The sequence below is a fragment of the Pantherophis guttatus genome, chromosome 8, assembly GCF_059756535.1.
Source record: "Pantherophis guttatus breed Tessera chromosome 8, ASM5975653v1, whole genome shotgun sequence".
NCBI classification, from domain to species: domain Eukaryota; kingdom Metazoa; phylum Chordata; class Lepidosauria; order Squamata; family Colubridae; genus Pantherophis; species Pantherophis guttatus.
Genome location: NC_142070.1, coordinates 38,484,130 through 38,501,097, shown reverse-complemented (window position 1 = coordinate 38,501,097; position 16,968 = coordinate 38,484,130). Strand labels below are relative to the sequence as shown.

At 38.8% G+C, this 16,968-nt stretch overlaps 2 protein-coding genes across 3 annotated transcripts; one reads left to right on the top strand and one right to left on the bottom strand.

The window, feature by feature from the left end:
* Positions 1-599: 599 nt before the first annotated feature.
* On the bottom strand, positions 600-5,939 carry LOC117654573 (uncharacterized). Its single transcript, XM_034401298.3, has 5 exons — positions 5,699-5,939; positions 4,297-4,455; positions 2,421-2,549; positions 2,193-2,330; positions 600-936 (listed from the first exon to the last, which is right to left on the bottom strand). The coding sequence occupies exons 1-5, from the start codon at positions 5,699-5,701 to the stop codon at positions 847-849; spliced, it is 519 nt and encodes a 172-aa protein (XP_034257189.1). The 5' UTR covers positions 5,702-5,939; the 3' UTR covers positions 600-846.
* A 1,286-nt stretch (positions 5,940-7,225) lies between these two features.
* BBS12 (Bardet-Biedl syndrome 12) lies at positions 7,226-13,548 on the top strand. Of its 2 annotated transcripts, XM_034401295.2 has the most exons (3): positions 7,245-7,367; positions 9,634-9,765; positions 10,875-13,548. In XM_034401295.2, exon 3 carries the CDS (start codon positions 10,888-10,890, stop codon positions 13,048-13,050), a length of 2,163 nt encoding a protein of 720 aa, XP_034257186.2. In that variant the 5' UTR covers positions 7,245-7,367; positions 9,634-9,765; positions 10,875-10,887; the 3' UTR covers positions 13,051-13,548. The 2 variants fall into 2 exon arrangements, with proteins under 2 accessions (XP_034257185.2, XP_034257186.2); XM_034401294.2 differs by lacking the exon at positions 9,634-9,765 and having other exon boundaries at positions 7,226-7,367.
* The last annotated feature ends 3,420 nt before the right edge of the window (positions 13,549-16,968 follow it).

The following is a 16,968-nucleotide window of genomic DNA, read 5'->3' as shown; positions in this document are numbered from 1 at the left end:
CCAGAGACCTAGACACTCACACAGATGTCCTATTCACCTAATGTTTCTTAATTTCCCCTCGCTATTCTTTTTCATAAAATTAGACTTCTGACTTCGATGCTTATAGCAATACAGAGCAAAAAAATTACTACAGGTAGTCTTCAATTTATGACAATTGAGCTTAAAAATTCTGTTTTTACATGAGACATTTGTTAAGTGAGTTTTACCCCATTTTACAATATTTTTGCCACAATTGTTAAGTGAATCACTGCAGTTGATAAATTAGTGCTGTGGTTAAGTGAAATCTGGCTTCCCCATTGATTTTGCTGATCAAAAGATCACAAAAGGTGATCACATGACCCTGGGACACTGCAACCATCATAAGTATGAACTAGTTGCCAAGAATCTTAATTTTGATCACATGATCATAGGGCTGCTACAAAGATTGTAAGTGTGAAAAATGGTCACAAGTCACTTTTTTTAGTGCCATTGTAACTTTGGTTACTAAATGAAATGATGTAAATCGAGGACTACCTATAGCTTAGTCATTATTTAAACCTTTTGTGACCAGGTAAAGCAAATTTGTATTTAACTGTATGTGCCAAATATGATGCAATGCATGCATATTAACGTATAACTTTATTCTAAAAAATAGTTTTATTATCATCTCCCTTAAATTCAGAAAATAACCCTGTTTTCTTAGGTGCAACAAGCTTTCTAGCATGTATGAATCATAACTTCATCACAATGATATAAACAATAAGTTTCTGATTTTAAAAATCCATTCTAATCAGATACCGTTTTGGTACATTATAAAACAGTAAACATATTTATAATTTTCAAATCATTTTTAAAGGTAAAGAACCATTAATATAGATTGGTCTTCTTCATGATTCTCAAGAATTCTTCCTCATTTATTTCTCCATCTCCATCACGATCAGCTTCATCTATCATTTCCTGGGAAGCAAGGAGAGGAGAGAACCACTGAAGATTAAGCACTGTTCGAGAAGCATCTGACACCACTTTCATGGAATACATCCTCAGTGTTAACTTATAACTTTTATAATGTTTAAACTTCAAATATTATAGGAGTTATATATACTGTAAGAAGTTATAGTTATATGTAAAGTTCTATGTAAGATCAAATTTATAAGTAATCGTATCTCTTAAACGTATAAAAATGGCACCACCCTTCAACCAATGACAGAGAGATTAGGCTTGAAAAAAATCCCCTGGTCTGTAGAAATACTCATATGGTTCAGGAAAAAAAGGAGAGGGGACAAATACAGGCTATTTTTCACAGAATATATACAATGACCTTGTGATGTTGAATACCAGGCAGGGGAAAAGAAACAAAATGGTCCAGATGGATTCTATATTCTGTAACAGTGTATCACCACTAAATGCACACTGAACATGCTCATTTTGTATAAGGCTTTTTATTATTCTATAAGCTCTGATAAACTGGAAAAGTTTAACTACATTTAAGCAGGTTATAAGCTTCTGTAATTCTTAAAATATTAAAAACCTATTAAAATAATTTTATCAGCTCTTTAATGAGGTGCCCCTACTTAATTTCAGACCCAGAACCAACAAAATGTGGGTTAGAAACAGTGTATCAAAAAGATATCAAGAAGATTCCACCTCTACCCCATCCTATGCATTAGTTCCTTTTATCCACTTTTATTATTAAATTCAATGTTTTAATTTAATGCCCAATGTTTTAATGTTTTTAATCCTTTAAGTGTTTTATTCTGGTATTTATGGCATTATAACCTACCCAGAGTTGCTTGATAGTAAGATAAATGGCATATAAGTTTAATAAATAAATATAAAACTGATTTAGATCCTTTTAATTATTTTATCTCTTTGTTTTGCTTTTATTCACTTTTTAAATTCTGATCATGTATTGAATTGTCTTCCACTTTGTAAACTGAAGCATTAAAAATAATAAAATTTCTGTAAAAAATATCACAAATTGTATATTAGCAGCTAAATCAGACCTTAAAGTGAAGTGTACTGAAAAAGTAAATAAAACAGACTCAATAGTTTAACCACACAGGAAAACAACACCAGAAAGACCAATCAGTAAAAATGAATCAAAGCCTGAAGAGAAGATAAACTTTTATTAGAAACCAATAAAGAGCAGGAATTACAACTCTTAGGTGACATGATATGAGTGTCCAATATGCTATGCAAAACTGAACAGTTACCTGCAGTTCTTCATCTGTTAAATTTTCTCCAAGTTCCTTGGAAACCCGCTTTAGGTTTTTAAAGGAAATCTTGCCTGTACCATCATCATCAAAAAGTCGGAAAGCTTTCAGAATTTCTTCTTTAGAATCTTTTTCATTCTTACAAAAACAAAGGTAAAATAGTAAAATAAAACAAAAACACCCCCAAGCATCCTACATCTCTCTATAATGACAGTAAAATCATGTTACCATTTTTGTGGTCATCATTGCTAAAAAGTCTTCAAAGTTTATGGTGCTGCTTCCATCTTTCCCAGTGTCTGCTATCATCTTTTTAATTTCTTCTTTCTTTGGCTCAAAACCAAGAGCACGCATTGCAACCTGCAATATAAAAGCTAATAACTTGTACATGTCCAATACATACTTGAAAATTACCTACAAACTTTTCTGCCTAAAAGAGTTGCTCCTGATTAAAGAAATGTTAGTCCCATAGTTGTCCCAGGTATGCTATAGGTTCTTAATGTGGTGTGCTCCACCAAACTGAGTTCCACCAGACATAGAGATCTCTGCAAAGCTTTATTTCGTACAGAATAATGTATTCATTTATTTATTTGTTAACTTTATTTGTTGCCTATTTTGCTTACTCTAGGCTACTCTAAACATCTTAATGTAGATTCCAACTCAAGCATGTCATCTATTTCTTTTATACAGTTTTTACAAAGTACGTCCCATTAAAGGAATATACAGCCATAAATAATTAAGTCTTAGATCTTTTACTGCTTTTACTCCTCCAGTCTCACTGTAGGGGTTAATAGGGATCTGTAATTAGCTTGTTTTCTGTTTTATCCATGGAAATTGTCCTATTGTTCTTACATTTCATATCCTGTTGGTTTAACAATTTCCATGAAATTTCATTTCCATATATTTTTATTATCTAACTCTAATTTACAATTTGCTGTTGTTTCCTTGAGACTGCTGTCTCCCTTTCTCTTTCTCTCCAATAAGATAGCTGCATAAAGGCTGGAAAAACATCCTGTGCTAAATGTTATCAACAAGTATGTGTTTCTGTTCATAAAACAATAGGTTAAAGATGTCTGCTAATGAAAGTAGTGGTTTGGAGCCTTGTCCCAGGAGGGACTTCTATTTTCTCATCTATAGCAGACGTTTTTTTCTAAGCACATGCTTACCATTTGCTGTTTTATAAAGAGATCTATGTTCCAACATGCACCACCAGATTAAGGTTAAAAACTGTTAATCTCCGAAACAACAATACATATTACTCCTGAATGTATTTGTACCTGGTAGACCTCAAGTTTCAAATCAGAAACAAGAATTGATCCATAAAGCATAAATGTATGGTATGCTCCCTCCACAAGAGGCCATCTTCGGACCCAACTGTTTTTGACAACTACTGACCAATCTTCATCCTTCCCTTTTTGGGAAGATTGTTAGTTTGCAACTGATTAAAACCCTGGAAGAAACACATTATCTAGACCCATTTCAGTTACATTTCAGGCTGGGATTTAGTACTGAGACAGCCTTTGTTGATAACTTTTGGCGGATAGTGCATCCATCCTGATCTAGAAGCTTTCAATACTACTGACCACAGTATCCTTCTGAGCTGACTCTTTGGGTTGGGGATTGAGGGCACCATTTTATGGCAATTCTCTTCCTTTTTTCCAAGGCCTGTTCCAGTTGGTGCTAGTTGATTGGGAGATTGTCCCCTGGACTCCTCTGTGAGATGTTGTAGGCTTCCTCTATCTCCTCCTTTTCAATATCTACATGAAACCACTGTGTGAAATTATCTGACCATTTGGGGTTTGGTATCATTAGTTTTTTACTGAAGTACTGTACTACGGTACCTATATTTTGCACTATTTTCTTATTACAATTAACACAAAATTTATTTAAGCAATGAAACAGCAAAGTTAAATAAGGCAACCTGTAAATTGGGCTTCCATGGGCATGACGAGCAGATCTGGCAAAGTTGGATTTTGCAAGCTAGTCCTGAGGTAGTCTTTAATAGACCACTTTGGGTAATATCATAGGGTTGTAAGACTATATTGCAGCATAAAAAAATCCAAATAAAACCAAATTATTAAAGAAGACAAGGAAAATTAATATATACCTTCAGTTCTTTGACATCAATGCTACCGCACCCCTCAGTATCAAACAAATCAAAAGCTTCTCTGATCTCCTGCTTCTGATCTTCAGAAAGCTCATGTTTTAACCCACCACTTTTCCGACGATGGGGGCCACTCAAACCTGGTTTTTTGAATCCAGATGCCTTCAATAAACACAAGTTAAAATAGTATTTAAAATGTTTATTTCATTAAACTTATTTTCCACATTGCCAAACAAGCCAACAGTAAACAGCCCAACCAAAGACCTCTAAGGCCACCTTCCCCAACACTAACAGGGCAAGCCACTAGAATATAAACTGACACCAAACCCCTCTCTTTACCAGCACTGATGATATTACCTAGTTTGGGTAATGAAAGAAAACAATCAAGCTCATAGAGTACCAAGGACCCCTCATTTCAACCCTGAGCTATAAATATTCTCCTTTATTGGTACATGTTGCTTTCAAGTGTATATGTTCACTATATGTGGTACTTATATTGTTCATTTGTACTGCACTTAGATATAAGCAGATATCAAAAATACTAGTTGGTAGAAAACATAAAATTTTCCTCCTTAAAACCATATTTCAATTACATGTACTTTATCTGTCTACACGTCTACACAGAGGGGTAATTTGGATGCTCTCTCAAGGGGAACAACCAGAAATACTTTAAGGATGGAAATAAACTTCAAAAACTCGCAATTTTTAGTAAGACTGGGAAGCTGGAGTCATACATGGCACTAAGCCATGTTTACTTTTGAGTGTGTTGTGAAAATATGTCTCTTTTATAAACTATGATTTTCAGTCTGCTGAAGTTTATTCAGCAAGTTATGGCTGAAAACCACGCATGCAGTGCCTTACTACAAGTATTAACACTGCAAAGAGGAAACAAAACCCACTGTATTACTACATTAAATATTATTTAAATCGCCCCATGGTTCCTCGTGAAGCATTTCTTGATTTACGGTTGTTGGGCTAACTTTCTACACGGTACTTAGGACTCGGGTATATTCACTGGCCAAAAAAGGCACCAGTTTTCTGCACACTCATCCAGGAATAAATAAGAAAACTTTTTTCTCCCTCCCAGCAGAACTCCAGAAGATTGAGATACAATACTTTTTTTTTTTTTAATCTGATCGGTTTTTACTTTGCTCGGGTTCTAAAAATATCCCCTAGTAAAATAGGGCATAGATTTTACTACAGCCAATCAGGCTGGATTTGGCGCGAAAAGTAATCCGAAAGCCACCGGTTCAGGACGAATTGCAACCGTGATCCCTAGAGATTTAATGACGCTGTAACTTAATTCAGTTAACTAGATCCAGAGAGGGAAATGCGTGAGAACGGCTACAAAAAGATGATCAGATATTTATTTCCTTTACCAAAACCTGAGGAAAGAAACACTCACCATTATCTTACAGAAGTTGGGCTCACTTGTTCAAGAAACCACACAAACCAAACCACCTGCAAAAACCGATTACGTTCCGCCTCTAACGTGCCCGGATTGTCCAATGGCAGAAAAGATTCCCGCGAAATCTCTCCTCTCTTCGTTACACCAAGGCCAATCCAGAAACGCGAGTGACGGCCGGGCTTTGTGACGCCATTTAGAGCTCTCGTTGCAGTTTCCGCTGGATACAACAATAAACGAGGCGGCGTCCTAGTAACCAGACCCGCTCCCGAAGACGCGAAGAGCTTGAGCGTTGGTTTCCCTGGGCAGCTGCTGGTTGACAAGTTATTTTGCAATAAACCGAGTGGTGGCAGGGTGGGTTCAATCTGTGCTGAGATTATTGCGGTAGGGTGACCCAGAATAAGGCGTTGGCTTTTGACCACTACACGACTTTTGGCTTTTGACCACTTTCATTAACGAAACAGCTTGGCTAGATGGCTCAGTGGCTAAGACACCGAGCTTGTCGGTCAGAAAGGTCGGCGGTTCGAATGCATAGTATAGGTCTCCTGGGTGAGCAGGGGGTTGGACTAGATGACCTCCAAGATCCCTTCCAACTCTGTTACTGTTACTGGTCCAGTAGGAACACCCTCAAGTTTCTTGGTGTCTAGCCATTTACTTGTCACAGAAGCAAGCAGTGAAGATAAATGTTATCAAGGTCTCAACAGGATCAGAACGATAGCATTGGAAACTATTGCGATTTATTTCCTATTTATTTATTGCGACTTATTTCCAAAAGTGTTTTGGCTCAAGCCTTTCATAAAATCCTTCGGAATCATTGCTTAGAGTTGTAAAGCCTCTTGTTTATTTTTATTTTTTTAATTTTTTACAGTTTTCTATAAGGATCGTATTAAGCTGAAGGACTATCGGAAATAATAAAAAAGCTCAAGCAAATATCTGAACGGAAAGCAAAGAGTTGGCAAATAATGATCGACATGAATGAGTTTCTAGATGAAATAACAGACAAAGGAAGCAAAAGTATATCTTTAAGAGGATCACAGGATAAAAGCGATTCGTGAACTTCCTGTCGGTTGTTGATAGTTCACATAATTTACGATTTTCAATGAGCTTTAATAACTGACCTGAATATATCAATGCTTTTTTTGAAGCAAATATTAAAAGTACACAAAATATTAAAACTAACATTTAAAATGTTACAAAAACATTACACCTTTTTTTGAGCTCGTGAGCAGAATGCATTTAAGAAAAATATTGTAGACTTCAAAAGTAATTTTCAAAACAATAGGAAAGAGCAGTGCAACCTAATACAGTCATTAGGATCCTTACTCAAAATCCACTCCCTGCTTTTATTTAGTTCTTTGCAACTTAAGCTCCAGTCGAATTATATTAATGCTTATCATCCAGTTGGAAAAGCTTCCCGTGGTCTCAACAGACTTTATATTTCGCTCGCTTTCTTTTCGCTGAAGTAAGGGCAGACTACGGGCAAAAAGCTTCAGATGCTACTGAGCATGCTCAGCAGAAGACATTTCCGTCCGGGGCAGCAGCGATTGCTCGGAATGTAACCTCCTTTGCAAAGAGACGCAAGGCTGGGCCCCTTATGGGAGAAAGATTAGTAGTTTCTCTCGTTCAAACCGCGGATTCTAACTTTCACAAGGGAGCTAAAGCTGAGCAGGTAATTGCTTTGTTAAAGCCGATTCAGTTCGCGGGAGATATTTGGCGCGCTCCTTTGGAAAGCCTCCATCCCAATTCTGCCCAACTCATCCCCCACTTTACTGGGCGAAGGATGCGGGGGGACGGACGGTGTCATGTAGGGCGGAGTCCGAGGAGCGGCAGATGTTGCTGATTGACACTCGCGCTTCTGGTGACACGAGAGGCATCTGCCTCGACCGCTTCTCTGCTTCCCCAGAGCAGGGCTCTCCAACCTTGGCAACTTTAAGCCTGGCGGACTTCAACTCCCAGAATTCCCCAGCCAGCAAAGCTGATTGAGGAATTCTGGGAGTTGAAGTGCGCCAGGTTTAAAGTTGCCAAGGTTGGAGACCCGTGCCCCAGAGGGCTGGGTTGGGAATAAGAAAATGAGCCTCCTCTATTTTCCCCCTTATATTACCCTGAATCTGGAAAGACAAAATACAAGGATTGGGAGCGGGTCTGGATGCGGTCCAAATCAGTGGTGAAATCCAAATTTTTTTACTACCTGTTCTGTGGGTGTGGCTTTGGTGTGATGTGGCTTGGTGGGTGTGGCAGGGGAAGGATATTGCAAAATCGCCATTCCCTCCCCATTCCTGGGGGAAGGATATCGCAAAATCGCCATTCCCACCCCACTCGGGCCAGCCAGAGGTGGTATTTGCCGGTTCTCCAAACTACTCGAAATTTCCACTACCAGTTCTCCAGAACCTGTCAGAACCTGCTCGATTTCACCCCTGATCCAAATCCTTCCCTTGTCGCAAGATGGTTGGGCAAGGCAGAGCAGACGGGGCGGAATAGCTGCTGTTCGGGGATTTCTCGCTTGCCGCACAGAGAAACGGGCAACCAACCCGAAGGTCTTACTGAGCTCTTCGGTTGGCAGGGGGAAGGTTGTGTGTGTATGTCTGTATCGGGTGACGGTGGTGGACGGGACAGTATTAAGCAGCTAACAAGAGTGTTGCGGCTCTTCATGCCGCCTTCGGTCCAGTTCTACTAGTCTCATCTGGGTGAGCAAGAGGGTGAAGAGCTCTTCCAGGTGGCAACCAGCAGCTACTTGTCCCTCGGGCAGGAAGGGAAACCAACTGAAGAAATCCTTTTCCAGATTTCGGCCTCTTCCTTCCCCTTCCTGGGCTATGGTGATGACCAGCTGTTCTGTCTGAATAGCTGCTGACAAGGTCTTAAAAGAAGTAGTAGATTTCCCTGCTTCTGAAGCCCTTTGCCTGCCCAGGGGGAAGCAAGCTTGCTTTCCTTTTTCTGTGAAGGACTTTCCTTTTGAGGAGGGGTGGGACAGGCACAATTTGTGTTAAAGAGGAACCAGATAAAACTATAGTCGGTTTCACCTTGGTGGGGGAAAAAGTCCTTCCACTGCTGGGGCTTTTTTCTATATATATAGAAAAGGAGTTGGGCAGAATATATATAAAGTTTGCCCTTTCATACCAGTGGATCATTCGACCAGTGAAACAAATGCCATTTTCTCATCCACTGGTCAAATAAGCAAAAGCCTAATCCAAGGTTCTGAAGGAATTTTTCCCCCCAGATGAATCCTGAAATGTTTCCTACTGTGTCAGCAGAAAGAATTTTAGCAAGTGAAAATAGTACCCTGCTGACCTCCCTGAGGACTTTTATACCAGAGCTCTGCACACTTCAGGGCCTACTTTAGACCTGTTTGATATCATGTTGCCCATTTCGGAGTGCTGAGTTTGTTGGTGACTCTGCTTTATTATATTTGTAATCACAGCATAGCTAGTTTCCTGTGAATAATTGGGTTCTGTGGACCTTAGTGATATCATTTCCCTTGGTAGGAAGTCTTGCCTGGCTAGGGAATTCTGGGAATTGAAATCCACACATTTTAACATTATTGATACAGCGTTCCAGAAAGTATAGCATCTGGTCTCTTCCTTATTTAGAACTTCCCTGAAGAAGTCAGCATAGCAGTATGCAGCCATGGTCCCATCTGATTTGTTGGGAAAAGCACTTGGTTACAAAATTACCAATATGCTGATATATCATCATCAGAATTCAAATTTGAAATGCAATTGAGGAATGACAGCCAAAGTCTCTGAAATATTTCAGTGTGGTCCTTTACATACTTTACAATCAATCCTAACTTTTGGAACTCCTCCTATAATGACCATCAGAGTTTATTCTGCCAGCATAAGATATGAAATACAATAAAATACATGTACAAAACAAGACTGAGGTGTGTTATCAATTTGTTCTCTTTTGCATGAAGTGGAGATGAGCCTTTTTTCTTGCAGGACTATTGGCAGGTAGGAGATAGTGACAATGGAGGATGATTTTGTCTTGGTCAGGTAGGAGAAAGGAGAGTAAGCACAGCTCATCTCAGGATGTTTTTTTCATTTATGGCCTGCTGCACTGAAGATAATTAGGTAATGTTTACATTATTTTCTAAAGGATTGAAGAGGAGGGGTAGAAATTCAGATGATGTGGATGAGCCCAAGTGGTGATGGGAAGGTTTTACAGTTGTGCAACGTTGACATAAACCCTTCCAATCTAGGCACTTCTGCATCTTTGCAACAGCTGACTATACTCTTGTACAGCTTTATTATGTGAATTATTATATTCCAGTTATTCAGCTCTCTCCAATATAAAGTTTATCTTCTAGTATGCTATAATGCATAAAACTTTATTCCTGTTCACTGACAATGAAATCATTTACCCAACACTTCGAATCATACAGTTACTACAATGGATTTGTCCAACACACTGAGCCACAAACTAGTTGATTATAGTGTGTTGTGGGAACACAGCCTAAATATTGTTTCTTGTATATTCCTTGAGAAGTTTTGTTGGTTCTAAAAAGAGCAATGCAATTTCATTATTTTTATTAAGACAACAGTTGGTTCCATAAACAATTGCATTGATGTTTCTGTTTTAAAAAGTTGTTTAGAGACAAGACTGATATAAGTAGCCCAGCAAATCTAGATTATGAGCAAAGAAAGTTGCCAAGAAAAAATTGCTAGAAGAAATAACCAGTTTTGTACTATATATTTTTCTTTTCTTCCTTCTGTATTTATGCATACATCTAAGAACTTTTTAAGATAATAAAGAAGTTGATTAGTTTAAAGATACGTCCAAAGCATTTATTAGCACATGCAATAGATATGACCATAGCATAATTCTAATTTTTGGAAGCTCTATAAACTTATTCTGTTCATCTGTCAGAAGAATGGGAGAAAAAGAGACTGCAGATTCCAGAGTAAACTTTGATTTTAGTACAAAGAGAATCTGCCTGTATGCCTAGTCAGAGCAAATCTAGAAATCACAGCAGTTTTTTTTTTATTTGCTTGAATTAATTGTAACACTATGCACATATAAATAGTTTTTTAAAAAAATGACAGTATTCTGGAAATAGAATTTAATTTCTGTCTGAACTGGGTGCAGCTCTATCTCTGAGAGAATGTTAGTAGTGTCCAAAGGGTAACATAAAAGCCAAAACAAATAAGGCACAAGCAACAAATATGTGTTTCATTTGCAGCTGTCCTGGGAACATGGCTTTCAGAAACGTGAACAGAAAGAGACATATTGGTCTGCAACATCTTTCAGCTTTGGCTTCCACTGGACGGACACTTTTAGGACCCATGAAATTGTCCAAATTTATAGTTGATGAAAGTATTCCTGGTGGTATGTTAATTTGCTCTCCACTGAGACTTCTTGAGAACATGGATTTAAGTAGTGCTGTGGGGCAGCTTCTTAATGAAGCCATCCAAGCACAGAACAAAGATTTTAAAACAGGGATGACCACTTTGCTCTTTCTTGTTGGTGCATGGAGCAATGCTGTACTTGAGTGCCTTCAACATGATGTTCCACTCTCACTCATAGTAGCTATAATGTCTGAAAGTCTGGATTCTTGCATTGAACAAGTGCAGTGTATTACGTTATCACTACACAACATACAGCAAAAGCTAAAGGATATTCCTGTAGAATGTGAAGGCATGAGCCTTATCAATAGTAACTCTAGCTTCTCTGGAAAACAGTTTACAGACATTAAAAAAACAGTTAGTAAGTCTGGGACTAGTATTTTAAATCTACTTAAAAATGAACTATCAGAAGAAAAATCAGAAGATCATATGATCCAGCAAACAAATGATATCAATCCAGTCATACCCCTCACCAACAGTATGAAATGTTTACTATCTGAGTCAATGAACAGCAATTTTGTTTTCAGTGTTTGCAAGACAATGATTCAGAAAAACTCTGATTTGCATAATTGTCATTTTGATGCCTTGACTTACAACAGAAGATCAAAATTAACCCACAGTCGATACTTTAGCAATGTAAATAAATGTCAATCACCACAACAAACAATACATCTGGATGAATGTCCAAAACCTTTTGACAGTTATTTGGGACAACTAGCATTCTCTCTTAGCCATGGAAATGAATCTGCCACAAAAATGATACAGGACATTCTCAGATGCCAGCTTCCAGGTGCCAATCAAAAAACTGATACCTGTCCGTTCCAATTTGATATTTCAGAAATTGTGACATGCTGTTTATCAGGAATATCTGAAAGTCATTCGTGTGTTCACCCTGGCTATATCACGCTTGTATGTCCAGCAAAAGCTGCTGCTGTGAAGCAATTTCAGGATATGCTTATTCGTGTTATTCTTATAGATGGTGACCTAACTGAAACTTATCACCATTTAGGGTTTAATAGATTAGAGAATATGAGCATGTTTTCAGAAAATGTGTCTCATTCAAAGGAAAGCCCAAGCTTATGGGTTGATTCTATAATGGACATTCTGATTCAGTCTAATATTAATTTAATTTTGGTACAAGGTGACACATGTGAAATTCTAGAAGAAAAATGTCTCCTACATAAAATAGTGATAATTAATCATGTGGACCATAATGTGTTGAGAGCTTTTAGTAATATTATGAGAGCTGAGATAGTGACTTACATCAATCAAGTGAATGAGGATTGTATTGTCAAAGGCATTTGCGTGAATCTCTATGGAACTCTGGAATTAAATTTGGTGGAGGTCAGTGGCCAAATCCCACTTGCTTTAACAGCAGAAGGACTTCGATTGGTAACAGTTGTGCTCTGTTGCCCTTTTATGTCAAAGATGCAAGCTATGGAAGATCAGTTTTGGACCTGCGTGTACCGTCTGCATCATGCACTTCTTGATCAGGCTGTTTTTCCAGGAGGTGGTGCAGTTGAGCTCCTATGCCTCAGTTTTCTTGAAAAACTAGAAGAAGCAACCCCAAACTCTACAGGCCAATTTCATTTTGCCTCTTCCTGGTTTGCAAAATCCTCAGAACAATATAAATCTTTGGTGCTTAGTGTTTTGGCAAGTGGTTGGCGCCAGTACTTGTTTGCTGTCATGGGTAATGCCGCAAACTGTGCATCAGAGTTTGAAACCCACACTGTCATACAGCAGCATCTCAGAAGAGCAGCTCTGCATGGTTCACCATCAGCCTACATCCTGGAGGAATATAGTAAGGGAAAGATAGGAGTAAGCATTGGACATTCTGATATAGGTGGAAAGGCTTTGAAAGTGTGTGACAATATTACTGCTAAGATAGAAGCTTGGCGCAGAGCTCTAGAATTGGTGCTCTTGGTCCTTCAGACGGATGCTGAAATTATTGCAGGCCCAAAGAAGGATGAATTGTTGAAATCACAAGACTCATGTGACTTCCTATTTTTATAGGATTCTGTGTTGCTGTTAACAGATAATTAACAGTATTAATTAGCTATTAATAGTATTTGTGGGCAAAGTCAGGAGCAAAAAATATCTCTGAAAACACACTCTAGAATTATGGAGCCTTTGTTTCATAAAACAAAGTTCACCCTCAGGGAATGAATCCCTGAAAGACTCATTTCCGTTATTTCAATATAAATTATAACTCTGGTTTCCTTAACTGGCAGTGATGTAATCTGGTGAAAATTTAATTGCAGCTGCAACCCCTCTTCTAAGTGGGACTTAAACCCCATTAATTCTGTGAAAAATTTGTCTTTCATCAAATAGAAATATTAAAGAGCTCAATAGTATAGAAAAGGTACTTTTAAAGGCAATGTTTGTATCAACATGTTCATTAATTTTTTTTAAACAAATGCTTATTGAGCATTTACGTTTACAATGTAAAACAAGTTTTTAAAAATGGTTGTTACGTATATGTGTAAGCAATAAATTAGCTCTGCAAAATAATATTTTAAATATCAGAAACTATACTTTATTTTTCTGTTCCGCTTTGACTTAAAATAATTAAGAGTATTGCTGTTCTTAAAATAAAATCTATATGTATACATAATCTCTTGTACAGACCCAATTTCAAGTCTTAGAGAAACCTGCAGTATAATGAGGCAGACTTACACAACCTGAGCTATTACTATTCAACTTCTGAGTCTAGGTGATTTTTTTTCTCATAAGGCTCCTAGTGTGCTCACTGTAGGACACTGTGATGGTATCTAAATGACAGCAAGATCAACAAGAGATGTGAAAGCATACCTTCCCCCCAACACCTGACAATTTTAGAAAGAAAAAAAAGGGGGGGGATAGATATTCTCCATTCTCCCCCATTTCCCCTCTGGATTTTATGTACATTTTTCTTTCTTTTGTGGATTTAGACTCTGCTGCCCATGGCTGATCAGATAGCATGAGATTCTTCAAAAAAAAATCTAGTAAGAGACTGGTTTGTATAGATCAAGAAGCCCCTGGTTCAAATCTGCATTGTCTTAATGAATTGTCTTTAGATAAAATGTACTCTCCTTCAATCCTAAAGTCCAGCAATATATATAGAATATTGTGATGGGATTATTGTAAGAGTTCTAAAATATATTTTAAAGTTTCTTGAATACCTAGATAATATATTAAAACACTACAAATTATAATGTGATAATGGCCCTATTAATTTCAGTGGGATGCATTAGACCAGGGGCCCTCAAACTATGGCCGGGGGCCGATACGGCCCTCTGAAGCCATTAATCTGGCCTACGCAGGACCACGAGGCTGCCCTGCCCACATCACCCCGCCTATCCACTGGCCCCCACCCGCCTTCAGGAGGCCGGGGGAGGCCAAAAACAGGATGTTTGGAGGCCAAAAATGGGCCCGTTTTTGGGCGGCAGAGAGGTACTAGAAGCCAGGGAGGCCAAAAATAGGATGCGCGGAGGCCTCTGGAGGCCAAAAACAGGCCTGTTTTTTGCCTCCCCTGCCTCCAGAGAGAGGGAGACACACACACACAAACAGAAGTCCCTCATACACACCCCAAGGCAGCCACATCCCTTCACTATCCTGCTTTCCACCCTCAGGAGCATAACAAAGTTTAATTTGTGTGTATTGTTTGGACTGCTAAATTGGCCACGTCCACCTGGTCACATGACCACCTAGCCACACCTACCCAGCTGGTCTGGCCCCCGAACCGTCTGAGGAACCATGAATTGGTCCCCTGTTTAAAAAGTTTGAGGACCCCTACATTAGACCATTAGAGAATTATCCAGATGTTTTGACTGTTATTGATAATAATCCTAATGATCTATGTAAGATTTTTAGGGCAACACATTCAGACCCTCCGTTGAAACTTTCCCTTCCTTTCTTCCTTGTGAAACCTTCTTTTTCCCATATCTTCTCTAAATCTCTTAACAGAGGCCTTCAAAAGAAGATCATCAGAGGCCTTCAGGGGAAGAAAAACCACTATTTATCTACTGATCAAACACTGCATACTCCAGTGTAAAAAGAATTGACTGTTCTTTTTAGCCAGCAGATGGCAATCTACACTGCTATTTACTACAACCTTAAATACAATTAACCTTAAACATTTTAATTAAAAGCAACATGATTTTGTTGCACAAAGAACTGTATTCAGGTAGTCTGTGTTCATACAGTATGAGAAAGGTCAGTTAGAGAATCAAATAAAAGCTATATTTACACATCATCAGGGAAGAAGGGCTATTCTATCAGCTTGCCCCAGGTGCTTGATGTGGACCCAGTGAGTTTTCAGAAGGAAGTTGGGATTATTCCTGAAGCTCTGTTACATAGCTTGAAATTAGCATGCAACTTGGATCTTATATTGAGTCATATCTGTGCAGACACTTTCAGTTTGTGAATCCTGCAATGTCCACTCTTTTATGGAAGAACTCTCAGAGATGAAATAGCACGAGATTCCTAGTGCACTGCTGGAGAAAGAGGGCATCCAACTGAACATAGCTGACAACCTTCATTAGGACATACCTTGCAATAATAAAAGTGATGAAGAGAAAATACTTCTTTACTCTTAGTGTGTCCACCAGGGCTGTGGAGTCGGGAGATAAATGTTCCAACTCCGACTCCTCAGTTTTTTTTACTTCCGACTCCGACTCCAGGTACCCAAAATTTACTCCGACTCCTCGACTCCGACTCCGACTCCACAGCACTGGTGTCCACATATATTTGCTTATTTATTTAATAAATGTATAGCCCACCCATCTCATATACTGTACATCATTCCGGGCAATTTATAACATAGCCAGCTGGCAGCCCTGTTCCTGATAACCAGGTCCCTCTTTGGTAAAAAGGGTTCATGGAAATCCTTGTGAATATTACTGAGGCATCTGTCAGATAAAAATCACACATTCAAAATATCTTGAAGTCCGGCTGGGCAGGTCTTATGAATGTGACTGGAGCATGTTCAGTTCATGTTTCAGCCACTTGGTCCTAAGGAAGGGGTCCGGTCCTTGCAGCTGTGAGCTCTGCCACCTGTGTTTTGGACCCATGTTTCTCCTGGGTTATCAAAGCCTCCTGAGAGATGGCATAAGATTGGATCCAAGTGGTGTTTAATGCCTCTGCAGAAGTGGATGGTTCTCTCTGCTTTGAAGAAGGCAGTATTTCACTTCAAGAAGCCATTTTTGAACCTAACTTTCTTAAACAACTTTTGTCCAATGTCCTACACTTCCCTTTTTAGGAAGGTTGTTGATATGGTGGTAAGTGCTCAGCTTCAAAGAGCCCCGGAAGAAGATATTTTTCAGTTGGAATTCAGAGTTACAGTAGTGAGAAGATACTTATATTATGGAGTATAGGAAGTTAGGACCCACCCCTCTCCTAGAAGAATGAAATATTCTAGGAAATATTAAAAAGGCAGCATATTATATTTCCCTGGATGAGAAATGGAGAAACATGGTTTTTTTTAAGGCAGGAAGCAGACTCACTCTTAATAGCTCCCACCCTCCTCAATAGCCCACAGCAGATGTCAGCACTTAAGAGATAGCGATGGCTAGGTCTATTCAGAAGCAAATACCCTCACCCAAGATCCAACAAAGGTACGATTATCCCTCAGCCATAATCAGAATTTCCCAAAGCCCCTTCATTACATCACCAGCAAGATTCAACCAAGCCTGGGACTCAAGACAACCTACAAAGTTACCCCTGCATGGCCCCATGGGAGCTGACAACCAATCAGAATACATTTCTTTCACAGGAACAGGAAGCAAGTTCAGAGCCCAAGAGACAGATAAATTTCTCTCTCTCTCTCTCTCTCTCTCTCTCTCTCTCTCTCTCTCTCTCTCTCTCTCTCTCTCTCTCTCTCTCTCTCTCTCTCTCCCATGTGCTCGATTGCCCATGTGGTCCTGTCCACCATTAAACCATCTTTTCAAACAA